The following is a 19,904-nucleotide window of genomic DNA, read 5'->3' as shown; positions in this document are numbered from 1 at the left end:
AAGTAATATAATCACGTGGAGAGAGATGAGGAGAGCATGGCGTCACGATTCCCTTCTTATTCTAAACCACTTTGCTTCCTCACTTCCCTACATGTTGAATCGATTAACCAGAAAATCTAAACCTCTCAGACAATCAAGGGTATTGATAATGGCATGGTATTGTTCTGGGTCCACCAACACCGAGTTGATTGAGAACCTGTTCAAGGTTGATTTAATCAAAAATGAACGGGTCAAAGAAGCCATGATTGGTGTAAGTCAGCTGTAGCTCCCCACTCCTCCCCACATGAGACCCAACAGATAGAGAAGAAGAAGAAAAGAAGAAGAAAAGAAGAAGAAAATATATCTCATCAATCCTCGGTAGGTTGACCGGGCTCAATACTCTCCGTCACGGCCTTACTCAGACTCACCTCAGCCCATCGGACATGGGGCAACAATATCCGCTCCGCATATGCATGGTCACGCATGTGAATATCTCATTGATCACCTCCAACCTGGAGCCCATGTCCTGGATATTGGATCTGGTTCGGGTTATCTCACCCATGTCTTGGCCAACCTAGTGACTGGACCACCTGGCGTCTCGGAGCAGGGCCAAGTGATTGGTATTGACCATATTCCCGAGCTAGTGGAGCTGGCTCGCTCCAACATGAACAAATCCGAACAGGGCAGAGAACTCCAGGACTCGGGAAAGGTCAAATTTATCACGGGGGATGGACGCCTGGGATGGAAAGCCGATGCCCCATATGACGCCATTCACGTCGGTGCAGCAGCAGAGGAACTTCACCCGGTTCTAGTTGAGCAACTGCGAGCCCCAGGTAGACTCTTCATCCCCGTCGAGTCGGAGAACAATGGAAAGCCTGGTATCAGCGGAGGACAGTACATTTGGGTCGTCGACAAACGAGCCGATGGATCGGTCCACAAGGAAAAAGTCTTTCAGGTCAGCTACGTACCTTTGACCAACGCACCCCGTTCATAGCTATCATAGGACGCCCTTGATCGATCAATCGCCTTTGCGGATCCAAGGCCAACTGGTTTGAAACGAACGTTTCATGGGCTCTGGACACCAAGTCTAATAGGTCGTAACATCGAATATGTGGAAAACTGGGCGGTTACCTGGCGCAAAGAGCACTTTATGACCATTTGACGAGATTACAAATATCAAAGATTGATTCCTAGTCCTGGAAAGCCAGATTTGTCCACTTTGCTTATTATTTGAATCAAAATCATTTATGCTCCCCCATCAAAAAAAGAAAAAGAAAAGCTTAGAAAAGCTTAGAAAAGCTTCCGACATCAGAAATACTCCTAGAAACACCGCGGTGTGCGATAATGGTGATATAATTGAGGAACAATAACCAAATGAAGAATCAACGGAAGGGGAAGCCACCAGAGAACTTGAATTGTGGTCCACCCTGTTGAAAGAAGAACTGTTGACCACCACCACCCTGACCAAAGGGATTGCCTTGTTGGAAAGGGTTTCCTCGCTGAGACTCGGGATCATTTGGATCGTCTCCGTTATCATATCGAACCCGAAGTTCGGAATCAGAAAGAACTTCATAGGCTTCGTTGATGGATGCCATTTTCTTCTCTGCTACCTCCTTGGACACGCCCTGCGTGGCAGCCTTATCCGGATGGTTGATCTTGGTCAATTGGCGGTAAGCCCGTTTGATCGTTCGCTCGTCTGCATCCCGACTCACACCCAACACCTTATAATAATCTTTCTGCTTGGAGCGTTTCAAAAGCGCATGTGCCTTTTGCAGAAGCGACTGAATCTCTTGAGCGTGAGGGTGATGCTCCTTGGCAGTATTGAGAGTGCGCACTGCATCTTCGAATTGATCCTCATCGAGTTCCGATTGTGCTTGGTATAAAAGACCATGAAGCGAAAATGGGACCAACTGTAGAGATTCGGCGCAATAAGGTCCAGCCTTTTTAGCCATATTCATCTGAAAAGATTGGAATCAGTCTCCGGCTTTACCGACAATAGAGAGAGGGGGGAGGGAGGGAGGATGGGATGGGAATGGAGATGTATATACGAACCGAACGATAAGCCTCACAGGTTTTCTCAATCAGGAAAGTATAGAGTTTATCTGAGGCGGCTTGATGAATATGACCGGCCTCCCTTGCCTCCGCGACGTCCGCTTTGACGTCCTCGATCAGACCACTATCCTCGCCACTGCTGACCAGGAGCTTAACTGCGTTGCTCCACTTATGCGCTTCCAGTGCGGCATGGAGCTTTCCGAGAAGTTTCGACAACTGCTTCTCTCGTCGATAAAGGCGATTGCAGGGTTTCGAGTCAGGGTCGGTATGAAGACACCTGCGAATTTGAGTTAAACCCCGTTCGCTGTCACCAAGTGCGTAGAATAGCATTGCCGAAATCTGTAAATGAGGCTCCACCAATGAAGGGGAGATTTGTAAAACATGCGCGAGATCGCTGACACCTTCCTCCACTTCGCCTCTCTCAAAACGACAGTGTGCTCTGGTCTGTCGAAGAATCAAGTCTGTATTAGCCTTGAGAATCGCCACCCCAGCCTGTGTAATACAAGCCTCCCAGTCACCCTTCTGCTCAGCGATAACGGCCAATCCTGCAGCATCGCGTGCTTCTTCAAGCTCCTTGTAATCAGACGACGAGCGCTTTCCCGCGCGCTCAAGATCCTGAAGAGCCTCTTTCCAGTGCGCGCTTCGTGCCCGAAGGCGGGATCGCTGCAGCAATGCACTCTCAAAATCGGGTTTTAGTTCCAACACGCGATTGAAGTCTTCAGACGCCTGAGGATTCTTGCCAATAGACAGGTATGCCGCACCTCGCTGAAAGATTGTAATATAGTTGGTCGGATCGCGCAAGATGGCTTCATCGAAGTATACCAAGGCCTCACGAGGTGAGCCGCTGGCGAGGTGTGTTTTGGCAGAGGTGATAAGTTCGGAGAGCGGCGTGTCCGGGGGAATCTGTATGGCATAGCCAGTCGATAGACAAGCTAGGACAGCCGTGAGTGTTTCAAACGAAATGCGCATGATTGTTTTCCTCTTTGGGGGGGTTTTTTGGTTTTCTGGAGGGAGTCAAAAGTTTTCGAATTTACGGAGAAAGAGTGGACATGATCAATCGATAAAAGCAAAATGGAGGGAAGAGTTTCAAGGGCTAGTATATGCGAACGTTGTAGAAATGAGAATGAGATTCATGAGCCTTGGGGGTGGGGACGTGGACGGCGTGGCCTTTACATGTAATTTACATAAATTACATCCACTTACAATCACTCATCCCTTATCGTGATCTTTATCGTATCCCTTATCGCTTATCGGAAACCAGAGCAACTTTCGGAAAGCAGAAACGCTCACGAAACCACAATCTTTCTCTTTTTCTTTCTCTTCTTCTCTTTTCAAGAATGCTACAATGCGTTCGATTTATACGGCCAAGAATTGGTCTAAATCACATCTTAAGACGAACAGTGCATTCTGGTACGTTAAAAACACCCCTTCGCCTTCTCTGGCCCCGAACGCTAACCAAACTTAAGACTCCGGTCTATCTCAAGTGTTATTAACTAGAGCCCGATTGTTGGCCACCGAGTATGCGAATCTTACCGATAGACTGGCAGAGTCATTTGATGCCAAAGTTGCAAAGCGGGCTGGAGAGCTGGCACCGGTTACTTCTGCCTTGAAGGAATGGGATAATGCCAAGGATGTAGGTGGTCCATTCTTCCACCATTGCCATTACCAATTAACCGTGAACTGGGAGATCAATAGTCCATTCTCGAATTAAAATCTCTCCTGGAGGATCAGCAAACAGACGAGGAATTGCGCTCCCTCGCAACGGAGGATTTGGATACAACCAATGATGCTATGCCGGCCATATTGGATCGATTAAAGAAGTCGCTGATTCCCCGGCACCCATTTGCAGCACTTCCTTGCCTGATCGAGATTCGGCCCGGCGCGGGAGGCGATGAAGCGGGTCTTTTTGCGTATGAGATGCTACGCATGTATCTTTCATTCTGTTCCCGTCGAGGGCTCCGACCTACGATATTGAAGCAGGACGTGGAGGATGGCCCATCGGAGGATCGACTAAGTGAAGCCGTAATTGAAATTGAAGCAGAAGGCGCATATGATATTCTGCGAACGGAATCCGGGGTTCATCGCGTGCAAAGAGTGCCGGCCACAGAGACCAAAGGCCGTACCCATACCAGTGCTGTCAGTGTCATGGTCTTGCCAAGCTTTCCAGAATCTGGAAGTGGCATGGACAATGCTTTGAACTTTGAAGATCCAACGAGCGATTACTACATTGATCCGCAGGAAGTGCGCATAGAGAAAATGCGAGCCTCCGGTGCTGGTGGACAGCATGTGAACAAGACCGAATCTGCGATCCGGCTGACCCATTTCCCCACGGGTACCGTGGTTTCCATGCAGGATGAGCGGTCTCAACAGGCTAACCGCAGAAAAGCCTGGCAGGTTCTGCGGGCCAAGATCGCCGAAGCCCGCCAAGAGGCTCGAGAGCAGGAGCTGGTTGAGCTCCGACGAGGCGTTTTGGGTGGAGTGGCTCGCATGGGCCGTGGTGATAAGATCCGCACGTACAATTTCGGTCAGAGCCGTTGTACGGATCATCGTTGTGGTACCACAATCCACAACCTTGATTCAATCCTGGACGGGGGCGATGGCTTGGAAACGGTTATGGAGAACGTGCGTACTTGGATGGCAGAACGTGAGGTTGAGGCAATGGTGGCGGAGGATTTGGCCAAAACCAAGGCGAACAAGTAAAGAGCTCTATATGGGTTGTACAACAGCATACATATATGTAAATAATATAGCAAATGTCCCAATGTAAAATGTGTAATACATCATGGGTTTTATTTATATCAATGAAACAAGGGAATAATCCACCCCAACTAATCTAACCGTTAAATGTACTTTCGCTCAGGATCGACGAGATCCATCATTTCTATGGACTTTTCATACCTGTTTAAATCGGATTAGTGACACATTCAAACCAAGAATGACCTGTAGACACATGGAGACATAGATAGAGACATACATGGTAAACACAATGCCACCGCTCAGAATCAGTCGAGCCAGTCGAGGCACAGCACCAGACCAGAGAGTGAGGAAGCCTTCATTTTTGAAGATGCTGGCAGCACAAACGAAGCTGTTCTTGTAATGCTTACTAGCCTCAATGGATTGCATTCTTGTCTTGACGGTGTCAAGGGGTTGAGTCACATAACTAGCATGGTCTGTTAATAAAAGGAGAAAGAAGAAGCAGAGATTTGGCACGTACACTGTGATGATACCAGCGATTCCTCCAATGGCAAAGGTACTCAAGGTTCCTAACTTTTCTCCAGGAGCCACATAACCCTCTGCGAATTGCTTCAAGGTAGTATAGGCCGTGAAGCGTGTAGCCGAGTTAGCTGCCTGCCGCGCCGTAGTGGGTACAAAGCCTTGGAAAAAGCCCCGAATGCCCCTTTCTTGCCAAATGATACGACTTCCATGGAGAAAGCCATGCATGCGTGGCTTTGCTGCTTTTCGGTCATCAATCCTGAAAGATCACCTAAATCAGTCATGGCTTCTATGTGTAGGTCCGTGCAGAAAGTGAGAAGGAAGTACTCACAACTGGGTCTTGATGCTCTCGAACGGAGTGACCGCCAGAAGAGATTCGGTGAAGCCCGCACCAAACCCAGCCACAACTGTTCTTGGTCCCGAAATCTTGCCATTCTCATCCTGAAGGGCCGCTTTGATGGCGTCGAATGCAACAAATCCTGCCGGTTACCGCAAATGTCAGACGGGAAATATGGTCGAAGAATGCTTGGACGTACGGATTCCAGCCTTCAAAGAATTGCCAATAATGAGAGTAGTGCACCCCGCGTACCACTGCGAGCCGAACGGAGGCCATGGCAACTTCTGGCCGTCGGGGAGTCGGCGATTGAGCTGCGTGCGAGTCTTTGCGACTATATGTCAATTAGTTAAACGATTCTGGAAAATGGCAAAGTGCCATAATCATACACTCAGCTGGATATGTGATTGCTGCTGAAGGTTAGCTCTAGTTTTTTTGACACAGGCCGACGGAATCCCATACCAATCTCCACTGCTCCAGCCGAGGAGCCGGCAAGAATGGAGCGCAGGACACTAGGCTAGAGAATAGAACATTAGAATCAAAGGTGTCCAAGAAAAACAAAAGGCAGGGTAAGGGCAGACCTTGGCCTTTGGATCCTTGCTCGCTGTAGCCATTGCGATATCGGTGAAGTGAATTGAAGGTTGAACCTCGGGATTCGTAGATCTCCGTACGGTCTCCCGCAGCCCCACTGTATGCAATTTACTATGTCATCATATCTACTCATGTTAGATGCCAGTAGTTAGTAGATGATAATACGTACAAGTTTACAACTACTAGTACACATTAGAAAGAAAATTTCAGAGGGATTCTTTATCATTAACTAGATGCTCATTTAGTATCCGGCATCCAATTCTCCTCCAAAATGGTTTTTTGGTTGGTTTTCAGGGGTTTTTTTTTTCTTTTCTTTTCTGTTCGATAGCATGGTGTTTTTTTTTGCCGTGAAGTTCAAGGGGACGGACCACCAAGTCCATATGCTATGTGGATCAGAAATGAAGTCAGGGATGAAAACCGTAGTTTTCGAAGTCAATGTGTCTAGAGGGATGGGGAGAGGGAGGGAGAGAGGGAGGGAGAGAGGGACGGAGAGAAGGGCAAAAGGAAAAGACACAGATCTCTGAGAGGAAAGACAAGGTTGGAGGAGAGCAAGGAAGAGGGGAAAGGAGAGAAGAGAGATGGTGGGATGGCGTATTCAGAGAGACCTGAAGTTGTGTTGCTGTGTCGTGTGATAGAGTAAAGCGTGGCTCTTGGACAGGCAAGATAGACCAGAGAGGGTAGTAAAAAGGGAACCAGACCGGTAAAAGCCGTATCAACCAAACCTCCATCCACTCCAGAACGCCAAAATTGAACAAAAGATAGATCATGGAGAACGCCGATCGTGCAAAACCAATCGAAATGAAAACCATGGCGGTCGAGCGTATGTACAATATCACCACAGAAAGCGAGGGGTAAGGGGCATCACTGGGACTGGAGATGCATCACTCTCATGACTCAACCCACCATTCCAGCACCGTGGCAATGGAATGAGGTAGAAACATAAGAACCGAATGGGGGAAATTATGATACAGATGTCACACCAGTACGGTGTCTTCGTGACCAATAAACACAACTTAGGGGGTCCGCAATGGCGACGGGAGGTAGAAATGGCTTCGATGGCGGAAATCCGTCGGAGACCAGAAAACATGGAAGCAGAAGAACTGGGATCGAGACAAAAAAGGAGAGCAGAATAAAAGCACCACGATCATTGCATAGGGTCAACTCATGAGCATGAGGAAGGTGAAAAAAAAGAGTATGCCACGAGAGCGACCCAAGTTTGCAGAGTGACATCGTCTTAGGAACCGGGAGCTTGAGGATTAGCTCCGGATTGTCCAGGAGGAGCTACTCGGCTGGCATCACCAGGGCCACGGCGTGGACCCTGTCCGCGACCACCGCCACGATAGGAACCCCGACCGCGGTTATAATACTGCCCACCATTTGGGTGGTGACCATGATGGTTCTGACGACGAGGTTGGCGATCCCCATTGCCGGGATGCGAATCAGCAATTTGGGGCTGAGGGGGACCCGAAATGGGTCGAGGGATGTTCTCGGGTGAGTCATAGACATAAAGTTTCTTGTCAATGTTTTGAGGGATAGCTTTGATCTCGGTGCCTAGTTCTTGCTCAATCTTGTAAAGGTTGAAGCGGTCCTCCCAGTTGATAAGATTGATCGCGAGACCCAGGTGGCCAAAGCGACCAGAACGACCGATACGGTGCAAGTAAGTTTCCGCATTCTTCGGGAAATCAAAGTTGATAACAACGTTGACCGCTTGAATATCAATACCACGGGTCAGAAGATCCGAGCACACCAGATTACGACACACGCCATTGCGGAAATCATGAAAAACGCGATTGCGATGCTGTTGAAGCATGCGAGCATGCGAGTAAAAGCAGGAGTAGCCCAGCTCGGTGATCTTCTTTGCCAGGAGCTCCACGCGATTAGTCGAGTTGCAAAAAATGATTGACTGATTAATCTGAAGTTTTGAGAACAGAGTATTCAGACAGTGCACCTTTTGCTTCTCTTCAACGAAGGCATAATACTGCGTAATGCCGCGGAGGGTAAGCTCGTCCATGAGGTTGATCTCGTAAGGATTGCGCATATGCTTGTCCTTGAACGCCTTGACGATGAGTGGGAAGGTGGCACTGAAAAGCATGACCTGACGATCCTTGGGATGGAAGGACATCAGCTGCTCAATGACTGGCGTAAATTCAGGTGAGAGAAGCTTGTCGGCCTCATCCATCACGAAAGTTGGACATTCGGACAAATCCGCCACGCCTTTGCTAGCCAGGTCCAACACTCTGCCGGGAGTACCAACCAGAATGTGAACAGCGTCATTGAGTCGAATAATATCATCCATCAGGCCGGTTCCACCGGTGGTGACCATAACATTAATGCCCAGGTGTTTACCCAAGGTCTTACAGACTTGCGAAGTTTGGAGCGCCAGCTCTCGTGTGGGGACTAAAATCAAGGCTTGGGTCTTGGTGCTCTTAGGGTTGATGCGTTCAAGTGTGGGAATAACAAAGGCGGCTGTTTTACCGGTGCCGTTCTTTGCTCGGGCTAGAATGTCTCGGCCAGTGAGAGCAACCGGAATGGTCTCTTCTTGAATGGGAGAAGGTTTTTCGAAACCGGCTTCAAAGATGCCCATCATGAGTTCACGCTTAATGTAAAAGTCCTCAAATTCGAGGCCCTTGGTGGCAGTGACATCCTGGCTGGAAAGTTAGCATTGCTCTCGATCCTGAAGGGTGCGAGGCTAAACGAACCTCGGTTTGTGGTCGAGAATCTTTCGGGGGAAGTTTCAATGAATCTTGTAGCTTTGGTTCTGAGTTCCCGTCACTACCAACAGAGTTAGAGTTGCACGACAAAAGAAATAGAAAACAAATTCGTAAGGGTTATTCGTTTTACCTCAGGTGGGTATTGTGCATTTGGGAGGGACGGCCGTCAGCCATGGTGAGAGATGGGTATCAAGAGGGACGATAAGTTAGAAAATAAGGAATCGACCCGTCAAGAGATCAAATGGTGGGTAAATGGATGGTGATCGAGCGAAAGATAGTTTGGGTGTTTTTTTTTTCGTGACGCGCCAGCAGGTTGGGGTATTGGCGTGGGTGAAATATTGTCGCTTCACGTTATCGGTGGGTAGAAGTGTAGTATTTGATCGGCGAAACGTAAGCTCTCAAAATCGATAAGGATTCAATTTCCTTGTTCAAGAACTTTCTAGGTAGCCCGACTGAGAAAGATGTTGAGATAAGTTAGGGTGTGTGGGGGTTTAGGGTCCCGCGATTGATCAGAGGGGTATTTTGAGTTGAAGAAAAGTCAAATCGGATGCCCAATGAGTAATGACGAAGTATGGGATCAAATGGTGAGATTTTTGGGCCAAAGATGAGCGAGGACTGATTATGGAGGGATGGGAGAGTGCGGCAAGTGAAAGGGATTGGAGACGGAAGAAGTCGAAGTTGAGTGGGAAAGACAAACGGCCTAGTCCCGCCGAGCCACGTGACCCTGTGGTTCAACTATGCTACATACTAAGTAAAATAGTAAGAACTGGATTATTTTACAAGATGGCAGAAGGTCAAAGAAGGCCGAATGAAAAGAAAAAGATATCAGAAGAAATGAGAAGAAAACAATTCAGATAATATTTGGGGTATTGAGGGTACAAATGATTCCATGAATAGCAAATTAGCGTCATATTTGATCACCTTCCTTGGAAGGGAAGGGTGGTCTGTCCACGTTCTGGTTCAGCAAGCTCTTTAACTCGGACATCGTCGGCGATCGTAATATCGTTTTTGCTTCCAGGTGTAATCAAGATGAACTGTCGCCCAATGGAACGTCGAGCAGCCATCAACTTGATCGGAAGGTTAGTACACGGCTCAGCACGGTTTCCAGGAACAAGAAAGGAAAAGAAAAAGATAGAACATACAAGCATATCGATGGACATTTTACGGTTGATGTGGTCCATGTACACGTCACTATGTCACTAGGTAAGTAATTGAATCCAGCATAAATCCAGATAGGGTGACAAACAATTCATCCAGACAGCGGATAGGGGACCCCATGGCTTCCCAGAGGGCGAGCAACAGACAGACCTGCGAGAAAGATTTCTCACCCCCAGAGAGGGTTTTGGCCCCGCGACCCGTACTATCACCTTTAGTAATATCTGGTTCCACCTAGACCATAGAATTAGCTAGCAGGACACCCTTTTTTATCACCATTCGCAACGTACTTCAAGATCCAACACTTTGTTGACATGGTCGACATTTAGCCGGCCTCGGAAACTTCTCTCACTCAGTAGATAAGTGAATTGTGCCTTTGCCCGAGAGCAAATCAAGGATCGGAACATCCCCCATCTCTTTTTCCGATCGTGAAGGGTCTTCTTCAATTGCTATAAACCAGTCAGCTAAGAGTTCCAAAGATCCACAGGATGCCAGTCTGTACTTGGGCGATAGCTTCATGCTCGTCAATCTGCTTCTTAGCTTGTTGATAAACCGCTTCTGTCTTTCCAGCTTCTGCGGCAATTTCATCCCGTGACGCGCCCAGCCTAATAAGAAAATATTAGTAACTAAAAAAAAAAAAGGACAGATAGGAAGCGCGTACTGTTGGGTGTATCGCCTCATGTCACTCTGCAGCCTGTCGAGCTTGAGATCAAGGCTGTCGGCGGTTTCGCCTTCGTCGATCGGAACCCTCACGGAGACATTGGAGGCTTCCTGAGTATAGTTCAGTACTCGCGCCTCAACCTCCACTTGTTTCTTCTGACAATTGGCTCTCTCTGCTCTCTGCCTCGCAATTTCTGCAATGGCAGCATCTTTCTCACTGGAAAGCTCTTCTCTTTTGTTTCTCACGACAGACCGCTCACTGTCTGCAACACGGACGTTTTCATCTAGAACATCAATTTTCCGACCCTGGGCCGCCTTCTCTTTCATGATATCCCTGAGTCGTTGCATAATACTCTCATAGTTTGCCTCGCCGTCTTTTAAAGACCCTTCTTGAAGTGACTTATCTGCTTCTGCCTCCTGTAGAAGAGTCTGGAGGGCATCTATACGCCCATCTTCTCCGGCCTTTTCTTTATCGAGCTCATCCCGGCGAGCCTCGGAATAATCTTCCATTCTCTGCATAGTCAAGTTCAGATCATGTTTTGTTTTTGCATGTTGAGCAAGCGCCTGGGTGCAGATCTTGACATGGGCGAGAGCAGCCTGAAGTTCTTTGTCCAAAGCCTCTAGCTGACGCTTGAGATCCAGGACAACTTCTTCCTGGACCCTGGTAAATCAAATACATATTTAGTGAAATGGGCGTCTGATAGGTTAGAGCAATAGATCCGTACCTGATTTGCTGCGCCGCGTCGGATTTCATCCGTGGGTTACCGGAATATTTCGCAACAGGAGCCTGACTAGGATCACCGGAGCGATTGTATGAGAGGTGATGCCCTCTACGTCTATCCCTTTCATCAATACAGTAGCATCGTCTCACATTCCTTGGCCTTTCGCGGTCGAAAAGAGTCGCAGAAGCCTCTTCAAGGTTTTCAATGAGTAGCATTTGTTCTACAGCATGATTGATAATCAGCTGTCGCCGGACCGTCGGGTGGTCAATCTGAGCAGAGAATTTAGTACAACGTGACGGAATATAATCAGAGCTACTCCCTACCTCCAGTACTCTCAAAGCCGTGTCGTATTTACTGTCAGGTTCAGTTGTAGATGTATCAAGATCACCGCCACCTCCAATCAGAATTGGGCACACGCTATGTTGAAGTTTGTTAAAATAGACCCAGCGAAACATGGCGAGTAGAAACGATTATTGAGACTCACCAACCCTCTCGACGCATGATGTTCGAAAGTGTATTCTGATCACGCTTCGAGGTGACGATGAAACTGCTAAGAGTATTACCAAAGGAAGTCTCAAGGATGGATGACCACTTGGCCTGAAGTAAAGTGATGTGATCGCCGACGGGGCCAATGGGCGTCATGCCCCATGATTTTTCTTTCAGTATGGCTCGTTTGAGAGTCGGCATTTTTTCATGAAATCCATTTTGCCTAGGGCCATTCTCTCTGCGGAGATTGCCCAGACGTCCCTCTGCTTCCTTGTAATCTTTTTTTTTGGCTTCATAGGCTTCCTTGGCCACTTCCACCTTCCTATCAGCCTCCTGACTTGCCTCCTGCAAGGCGCGTTGACCTCCACAGTGGGCATCATATTCTTGGCGAGCGACAGTTGCACGATCCGCTGCCTGCTGGCGCTCCTCCTGCCTGCGGGCATAACCTCCATTGCTCACTTCAGCTAGGCGTTGGATTTCGGCCTCAACGTTCTGCTGTGCTTTCGCGACGCTATTCTCCGCTGCTTGAAGATGTCCTTTAATATCGCGCAGTTCGGTCTACTAGAAGTTAGGAGGGCTGCCATCCTCATATAATAATGCTCCGGAGAGAGGCCTGGCAGTTTGCATACCTGAGCTTCCGTTCGTTTTGATCTTTCTTCCTCGAATCTTTTGTCGATTGTAATCTTTTCTTCTCGTGCTCCCTCGAGTACTCTCGCAGCCTCCAGGGCATGTTCCGCGGCCGTTTCAATCTCGTTATCGATGGCTTCAAATCTGGGATCAAAATCCCCGAGCGCGCCGTCTGCCCTGGCGATCTGCTCATCTGCTTTTGCGAGTTCTCTGACTAGAGACTCCAGAAGCTGCTACGTGTAAGCAAAGGCAAAAGCGAAAGGCAATGACAAAAATGACAGCAAACTCACTTGTTCTTGTTCCTCAACCTGAGCCCAGGCCATTTGATAGCTTAAATTTCTGATGCGCTCTCGCAGAGAATCGTGCTGATCGGAAATTTCCAACTTTTTCTTTGCAGCAATCTTTCGGTTTTCTAAGATTGAGATATCCTGCTTTGTACTTCGCATTTTCTCTTCCATCTGATCGACAGATTCCTCGATCAACCGATAATCCTGGTCGAGTTGCTCCAGTTGCACACCTTTGACGAAAAATTTGTATTTCTCTGATGGGCTAGATGTACTCAGGAACTGGCGAGCGGCGTCTTGGGATAACACATTCATGGGATTGTCAATTTGAAGAGAAAAGTAATCAGTAATCGAATCCAACTCGGCCTTTTTAGTTGAAATGATGTGACCATTTCCAGCTTTGATTTTGAATCCACTGGATCCATTTCTGTGGAAATGACGCTCAACAATGATTGATTCCCCAAAAACCTCTGGCCGATATGCACCATCTCCTTGGTTCTTGATTCGCACGATGATATTGGAATTATCTTTGCCCTCTTTGATGAAGTTCTTTAGACTTTGTCCACGGTTGGTTGCAGACGCTTTACCACCCAAGCAGAGTGTTAATGCTGTGAGAATCGCACTTTTGCCGCTTCCATTCTTGCCAGTGACAAAATTGATAAGGGGTCCCAATTCTACCGAAAAGTGTTCATGGCACATGAAATTGAAACAATCCACACGTTCGAGGATTCCGTGATCTGACGGTATGTTTATTTCATTGAGAGCATGGGCATATTTCTCTTGGATTCTTTGGGTCTGACGATGTTCCAGTTCATCATCATCCAACATTTCATCCTCAGCTAGAAGTGAGGGGTGGGCGCTCAAATCTCGATCACTGGGCTCATCATCTTGCTCTGATGGTGAGTTCGATGTGCGGGGTCGTTTTCTCTATCCTCTTTGTCAGTCTACCTATTATTCATAATTTTCAAAGCCAACAGTCAGAGCTGACCGGTTGGTGAGGGTCGACCGATCCTGCGCTTTCTGATCCATTATCACTTTGATCTTCATCGGACTGCAAGGATTCCTGGCCACGTTTAACGGATGACATGATGGTAAACGAGTGTGTGGTTTTAGAGGAGGAAGAGAAAGACAGAGAAGAGCGGAAGAAAGAGTAAATCAGTGCATGGTGTAGAAACTAGAAACTGCAGTTTATCTGGCGATGGCTTTCAGTTGGGGTCATCAAAGAATCAAAGAATCACCCAAATTAGAAACCCGCGTCGCGCTCTTTCGCGTCACCCGGCTGAGTCAGCGGGGGTAGTAAATTGCCCTTTTAACTATCTAGTAACTAGTTAACTACTATACGTACATAGTACTAGTTATTACTTAGTATTCATACATAGTCATGCTTTATTTATGTACTACCAAGTACCACGTATACATACTCAAACATACTAACATCTGTGCAAGAAATATCTAGCCATTTGAGAAATGAAATTAAATATGAGCAAAAGAGGTCTTATAACCGCTCCTGTTTAGAGATATCTGCGGCGTGTAAATCATTTGTGATTTCCATTGATCTTTCTACAATCGGCATCAAACCCATTTAAGCCAAGGCAGGCTCCTCAGCCACGTAGTGCAGATAAGCACCCAGAAGCTTGGTTCCTTCGATATAGTTACGACGATCCAGCTTCTCGTTGACCGAATGGGCAGCGTCAGTGGAGCTTCCCATAGGCAGAAGTAGCACATTCTTTCCAGTGGCTTGCTCAAAGGTCAAGGTCACCGGAATGCTGTCGTGTGGGATTAAAGTTAGCTTCAATGTTATACACAATGAACATATTCAAGAATTATAATCGACTCACCTTCCACCTTCACGAGTCATGTCTGGGGCAACACCAAAGACTTGTTCCACAGCCTTGCTGGCGGCGCTGAAGTTCCAGTGCTTCGGGCTGGCAACCCACCACTTGCCGTCATGCTGCAGCCACACATCCAGCTTGTTCTTGCTGTTGAGCTTGGCAAATTCCGATTTAATGTGGTCAAAGACCAGCTTATTGACGTCCGCACTCTCCATGTTCGGCACAGTTCGGATGGAGAACTTGCCAATCACCTTGGCAGGGATGACGGTCTTTGCTCCCGGAGCAGAATAAGCACCCTCAACACCATGGATAGACAGGGAGGGGAACCTCCAGCGGGCCATCAGGGTCCGCTCCTTGGTCGGATGAATGCCAGTCTCACTTCCCAGCGATTCGTGGAGGTTGTCCATAGTGTAGCTGATGTCACCGTACAGAGACATCTCCTCCTCAGTAACGGGAGCCACCAGATCCATAAGTCCGGGAATGAGAATGTTGCCTTGAGAATCTACCAGCTTCGACAGAACGTTCACCAGGTCGGTCATGGGTTCGTGAGCAGAGCCGCCAAACACACCACTGTGGAGATCTTGGGCAGGGCCCGAGATGCTGATAGAGTAGTAGTTGCATCCGCGCAGGCCATATGTCAGACAGGGCTTCTCAGTGCCCAGCCAGTAGTTATCAGAGATGCAGACTGCATCGGTGTCCTTGAAGTACTGCTTGGCTTCCGCTTGAATAAAATCATCCAAACCTTCGGAGCCATACTCCTCCATACCCTCAAAGCAGCAGAGCAGGTTGACGGGTAGCTCCATGCCGGCCTTCCGGTGAGCATCAATCACGTTGAGCCAACCGAGCACAGGACCCTTGTCGTCTGTGGAACCACGGCCGTACATGCGATCCTGATCATCGATGGTCAACTCAAAAGGCTCGGTGGCCCAGCCATCCTCCTTGAGAGCCGGTTGCACATCGTAGTGGCCGTAGACTAGAATGGTGCGCTTGTTCTTGTCATTGCCATACCGCGCAATGACGACGGGGGGAAGATCGAGGTGTTCCTTGCCAGGCTGCTTGCCCAGCGGCCGTTGGTGCACTTCGGCACCTAAAGCCTCTAGCTCGGTAGCCAAAAACTGAGCCATCTTTTGATACCAGTCCCATCAGTTCATGTTCTGAGTACCAAGTGAGGGGAATGACATGATCAACTCACGCGGAAAACATCCTTTCGGTTTTCATCTTGAGCAGAGACCGAGGGGATTGCAACAGCCTTGCGCAGACCTGTACAGGATCGTTAGCCATATCATTCTTGGACATCTGAAAAGCTGTGACCAAAGGTAGAGAAGGGGGAAAAAATCCCCTCTCCCAATCAGAGTCACAAAGCTTCGATGATCCGATTACGCACGATCAATGAAGCTCTCTGCCGAATTGTCGACCCTAGAACGTACATGTTAAATTTTTTGGCGGTTCTTTTTCTCTGAGCAAAAACCTTTAACATACTGCTTGAAGAAGGGCTCCAGCTGGGGTGCCATTTTGGAGTCACTGATGTACCCGTAAAAAAAGCGACGAGAGGTGAGGGGAGTAGAATGGGAAAACCGGGAGAGAAATTGCCCAGGTTTGACGAGAGATGGGATTCGATGGAGGGGAAAGAGGGGCATTGCAGAGAAGAAAGCCGTTGTCTCTTTATCACGTAATTAGCCTTGCAGCACCACCACTGGGGATTTTGGCTTGTGCCGGCTATAGCCGCCTATCACAGTTGTGGTGATTAATTATTATTATTTGGTCCCATGGGTTTGCAGGGGAAAAAAAACACCCTTATCTAGCGACCGTGCCCGGCTGTCTATTGGATCCTTGAATACAAGATATACTAGTAAATAAACATGTACGCATATCAATACATATATAAAATACATATTAGTACTTCCAATTTCAATGTTGAATTTTATGTAACATGTTATTCCGTACGCCTTTTCTCCAGTATAGCTTTCGGTCATATTGAATTCTACTGTTTACCTTCACCATTCAAGGCAATTTTTTGACAGTTGACCCACTATTGGCCTTTTTCAGTGTACCAATCAATAGCCAGATCGGTTTCTTAAAAAAAAAAAAAAAACAAAAAGATCGATCTTCTTAAGAAGAAAAAAAAATCTTCAAAAAGTGAATCCAAATAGTACATTGGTGAAGACTGGTATGGAAATGAAAACATATGATGACAAATGCTAGTATAGAATACATGGGCGTTTTTTACACAAGAGGCACGCATGGTTAGGTGTTCAGACACCCACCCACACCACCATCTCCACCTTTGGCCGGATTCCAACTAGGAAACCCATAAGACCAGGCCAGAAAATAATAAGATAAGACAGTAACACAAGTAGATCAAAAAAAAAAGACAAAAAAACCAAGAACCGAATCGAGTTAAATCACTCATCACGACCCCAGGCTTCCCGGCGGAGTTGTCGGTCCTCCCTGGCCATCCGTCGCTTTGGTCCCCATCGTGATTGAACCGCTTCTAGAACTTGCTTTTGAATTTGCTTCTTCTCGGGACTAGCCTCACAGGCAATGGCAATGAAGAGAGGCGAGCACTCAAAGCGCTTGGCCAGCTTGTGTCGGCTCCATGTCATCGGGTCGCTCAATCGGAGTTTGCGAATTTCTTCAATGTCGGAGGGAGTCAGGTGGTATTTGGCCTCGTCATTGATTTTGTGCACATTGGGGAGATTGGTGGCATTGAAGCTTGCAGGTGTTTCGGAACGCATCGTTCTTCGGGCGTCATTGGCAGGTAAGAATTTGTTAGGGGTGTGGTAGACCGAGGGGGCGCTTGATGGTGGATTGTAGATGATGTGATCACGGCCTTGGTGTGAAGGGCCAAAGGAGGCATCTGGCTTGACACGAAGGCGTTGCTTGGTGCGTCGGTAGGAGGATTGATGGCGCCGGGACCCTAAAGCGAGGGCATCTGTGCAGGAAGGGAGCAGGAATGGCAGGGTGACAAACGGCCGCTTCGGGACCACAAGAGAGGTTGCCATAGTACACGTGCACAGGAGAACCTTGAGAGCAAAGGACACGAAGTTTATCAAGTACGCTCCGGAGGGGTGGGGTGGAAATGGAGATGGCGTAGGGATTGGAGCACTTCGTAAGGACCTGGCGACTGGGGACGTGTTTCGACTCCCGAACTTTTTTTCGGTGGTCTCGTGACTCGAACTGGGGCTTAGTCTTGGCAAGAAACAAAAAGTTCGAGTATGGCAGTTACGGATACTTACAGTACCCATCTCGATAGAAACAATGTAAATTGGAAATCTAAATACATAAATGGCCATACAGCATTGTAGGAAGTCTCACCATTGATTACTACAGCTATGTATTACAATAAGTAAATGCAGGCAATATAATAATTACATTACGGGTGGCGTCGGGGGGAAGTACCTGATACATACGATTAGGCTGAGGGCCAACATTAAATGGTGTACCCGGTACTCGCCCCATCATCACATCCCGTTGATCACCTGGCACAGGATGTCATCATCTCCTGGGCAGAAAAGTGAGATGATAAACCACATCCCCCCCCTTTTCTGGACTTATCTCAGAACCTTCTCCCACCCTTTTCGTGCCCTTTCTTAATACCCCTGAGAGCCCTGCCCCGTATACAGTATACAGACCGTGTCAGGTCATGGCCGACAAGCTCTAGAAATATTTGTGCCGCGGTTTGTTCTCAACTTCATTTCACTTCCAGAGTTCGGACTTGACCGCTTGTCCATCATGTCGGATCGTCAGGCCCCGTTACCTGGTACACTGGATACTCAGTCACAACCGCCTCGATCGGTGCCATTGTATCCAGATACCGAGTCGCCAAACACTGCTGATAAGAGCTCGACCATACCTGGAAAGGCCGAGTCAAATGTACGCCCCAGACCACCGCATCTAACTTGGAGCCAACGACGGGAAGTTGGAAATGATCAATCTGCAGAAGATCTTGCTACAGAAATGGGATTTTCAAGCAGTGGACCCGTGTCGCCGGTATCACCTATCAGCTCCTCCGAAGTACTGCGAACGCCAAATCATGTATCAGATCGACCAAAGTACTCATCGTATAAGCATCCTTCACCCCCCGGTGCTGCCTCGCCATTACATAACCGTCTCCATTCCCCTGCATCTCAAATATTCGAGCGGGACGTGCAGGAGGACATTTTGCCATCCCAGGCCTCGCCATCGATTCCTGCGCATATTCGCACAGATAACTATATTCCACCGGTACTCGAAGCTTCCTCCGCCGCCATCACAGATGAACAATTGGATCCAGATTCAGTCGAGATTGTCACCCATAGTCTTCACCAACCTGCGGCTGCGGGAGTTACTGGTCCATCCACCGCGGAACAGTCTTTGGCTTCATCGGGTATCGTTGATCACATCGGTACACACTCGACCGAAGCTGACGATGTTTCTTCGGCCTATGGTGTCTCGGATACCAATGATGTACGGCGTTTGAGTTTCATCTCCTTTGCAGATGTAGTCAACGCCGAGCATGCGGAAACGGGTGAAAATATGTATGGTCGAGAGCTCTCCCAGGGAACCGCAACCACCGGGAGTTCCTTTGCAGCTGGATTGCAGAACCGTTCCCCATCTCCACTCCGTTCCCCTACCTCCTCACATGGGCTTGGTACGTCTCCTCCCACGAGTATTGCTACTTCTTACCAAGGATTGGACATGCTACCTAGCCAAGGACCTCGAGTTCCAGCCTGTCCGTTCACAATGGCACACAGTCCAGTCTCTTCCAGTTTTGGGGGAGAATTGAACGTGGAAACTATGCGTCAGGCTCTACGAAGAACGGCAAGTGGGGAGCTGGGAGGTGTTGCAAGCCAGACAGCCAGTAATTTTGACCACGATGAGCCTTTGGATCGGTCGTTCTAGCTTCGCGTGACCCTTAATCCCTCTCTTCTCCTCTCTTAGTCTCTTCCCCTTTTCTTACTATCTTTTTGAGAGATCGTCGTTGTATGTTCTGGAGAGGACATTCTTTCTCGTCCTGTGTTTCTTTTCTTTCTTTTTGCCAGAATTTTCACCAATTGCCAATACACTTGACCGCTTGGTGCTGGTAATTCTTCCAAAACATCGGGTTTCTGTGAGACAACGATGGTTCTTGATCTCGTTACATATGTCAATGGAGCTGGATATCCTTGATGACCAATTGTGTTTACATTTGACCGCTTTTGATACCATTGTATATACCCCATTCCGGAATATTGTCTACCCATTTTGCATTCTGTTGTGTAGTACTATAGTGTTTCATT

At 48.0% G+C, this 19,904-nt stretch overlaps 9 protein-coding genes across 9 annotated transcripts; 3 read left to right on the top strand and 6 right to left on the bottom strand.

Annotated features, from left to right (window-relative positions):
- Positions 1-148: 148 nt before the first annotated feature.
- Positions 149-973, top strand: N7466_006246 (protein-L-isoaspartate O-methyltransferase; the record flags this gene model as incomplete). The annotated part of the gene is made up of 2 exons (XM_057165643.1): positions 149-250; positions 362-973. The coding sequence occupies 2 exons, from the start codon at positions 149-151 to the stop codon at positions 971-973; spliced, it is 714 nt and encodes a 237-aa protein (XP_057021242.1).
- A 388-nt stretch (positions 974-1,361) lies between these two features.
- On the bottom strand, positions 1,362-3,000 carry N7466_006245 (DnaJ and TPR domain protein; the record flags this gene model as incomplete). The annotated part of the gene is made up of 2 exons (XM_057165642.1): positions 1,362-1,937; positions 2,032-3,000. The coding sequence occupies 2 exons, from the start codon at positions 2,998-3,000 to the stop codon at positions 1,362-1,364; spliced, it is 1,545 nt and encodes a 514-aa protein (XP_057021241.1).
- A 368-nt stretch (positions 3,001-3,368) lies between these two features.
- On the top strand, positions 3,369-4,731 carry N7466_006244 (putative mitochondrial translation release factor (RF-1); the record flags this gene model as incomplete). The annotated part of the gene is made up of 3 exons (XM_057165641.1): positions 3,369-3,441; positions 3,498-3,664; positions 3,727-4,731. 3 exons carry the CDS (start codon positions 3,369-3,371, stop codon positions 4,729-4,731), a joined length of 1,245 nt encoding a protein of 414 aa, XP_057021240.1.
- Positions 4,732-4,871: 140 nt separating this feature from the next.
- Positions 4,872-6,192, bottom strand: N7466_006243 (putative mitochondrial tricarboxylate transporter (Ctp); the record flags this gene model as incomplete). Its single annotated transcript, XM_057165640.1, has 8 exons — positions 4,872-4,929; positions 5,006-5,191; positions 5,246-5,503; positions 5,576-5,723; positions 5,781-5,912; positions 5,968-5,988; positions 6,041-6,095; positions 6,160-6,192. The coding sequence occupies 8 exons, from the start codon at positions 6,190-6,192 to the stop codon at positions 4,872-4,874; spliced, it is 891 nt and encodes a 296-aa protein (XP_057021239.1).
- A 1,211-nt stretch (positions 6,193-7,403) lies between these two features.
- Positions 7,404-9,054, bottom strand: dhh1 (DExD/H-box ATP-dependent RNA helicase DHH1; the record flags this gene model as incomplete). Its single annotated transcript, XM_057165639.1, has 3 exons — positions 7,404-8,813; positions 8,869-8,941; positions 9,011-9,054. The coding sequence occupies 3 exons, from the start codon at positions 9,052-9,054 to the stop codon at positions 7,404-7,406; spliced, it is 1,527 nt and encodes a 508-aa protein (XP_057021238.1).
- Positions 9,055-9,797: 743 nt separating this feature from the next.
- Positions 9,798-13,901, bottom strand: N7466_006241 (DNA repair protein SMC6; the record flags this gene model as incomplete). Its single annotated transcript, XM_057165638.1, has 12 exons — positions 9,798-9,947; positions 10,023-10,071; positions 10,127-10,269; positions 10,326-10,484; positions 10,538-10,640; positions 10,697-11,356; positions 11,421-11,686; positions 11,741-11,834; positions 11,902-12,461; positions 12,533-12,760; positions 12,821-13,741; positions 13,803-13,901. 12 exons carry the CDS (start codon positions 13,899-13,901, stop codon positions 9,798-9,800), a joined length of 3,432 nt encoding a protein of 1,143 aa, XP_057021237.1.
- A 495-nt stretch (positions 13,902-14,396) lies between these two features.
- N7466_006240 (M20 family dipeptidase) lies at positions 14,397-16,157 on the bottom strand (the record flags this gene model as incomplete). The annotated part of the gene is made up of 5 exons (XM_057165637.1): positions 14,397-14,580; positions 14,653-15,770; positions 15,839-15,906; positions 16,031-16,062; positions 16,126-16,157. The coding sequence occupies 5 exons, from the start codon at positions 16,155-16,157 to the stop codon at positions 14,397-14,399; spliced, it is 1,434 nt and encodes a 477-aa protein (XP_057021236.1).
- An 891-nt stretch (positions 16,158-17,048) lies between these two features.
- Positions 17,049-17,648, bottom strand: N7466_006239 (mitochondrial 54S ribosomal protein mL58; the record flags this gene model as incomplete). The annotated part of the gene is made up of 1 exon (XM_057165636.1): positions 17,049-17,648. The coding sequence occupies one exon, from the start codon at positions 17,646-17,648 to the stop codon at positions 17,049-17,051; it is 600 nt and encodes a 199-aa protein (XP_057021235.1).
- Positions 17,649-18,378: 730 nt separating this feature from the next.
- N7466_006238 (uncharacterized protein) lies at positions 18,379-19,527 on the top strand (the record flags this gene model as incomplete). The annotated part of the gene is made up of 1 exon (XM_057165635.1): positions 18,379-19,527. The coding sequence occupies one exon, from the start codon at positions 18,379-18,381 to the stop codon at positions 19,525-19,527; it is 1,149 nt and encodes a 382-aa protein (XP_057021234.1).
- Between the last annotated feature and the right edge of the window lie 377 nt (positions 19,528-19,904).

Source organism: Penicillium verhagenii, assembly GCF_028828195.1.
Source record: "Penicillium verhagenii strain IBT 33310 chromosome Unknown utg000006l_segment0_segment0, whole genome shotgun sequence".
In the NCBI taxonomy this organism is placed as follows: Eukaryota; Fungi; Ascomycota; class Eurotiomycetes; order Eurotiales; family Aspergillaceae; genus Penicillium; species Penicillium verhagenii.
The sequence above is the reverse complement of the archived record's forward strand: the minus strand, read 5'-3'. Positions and strand labels throughout refer to the sequence as shown.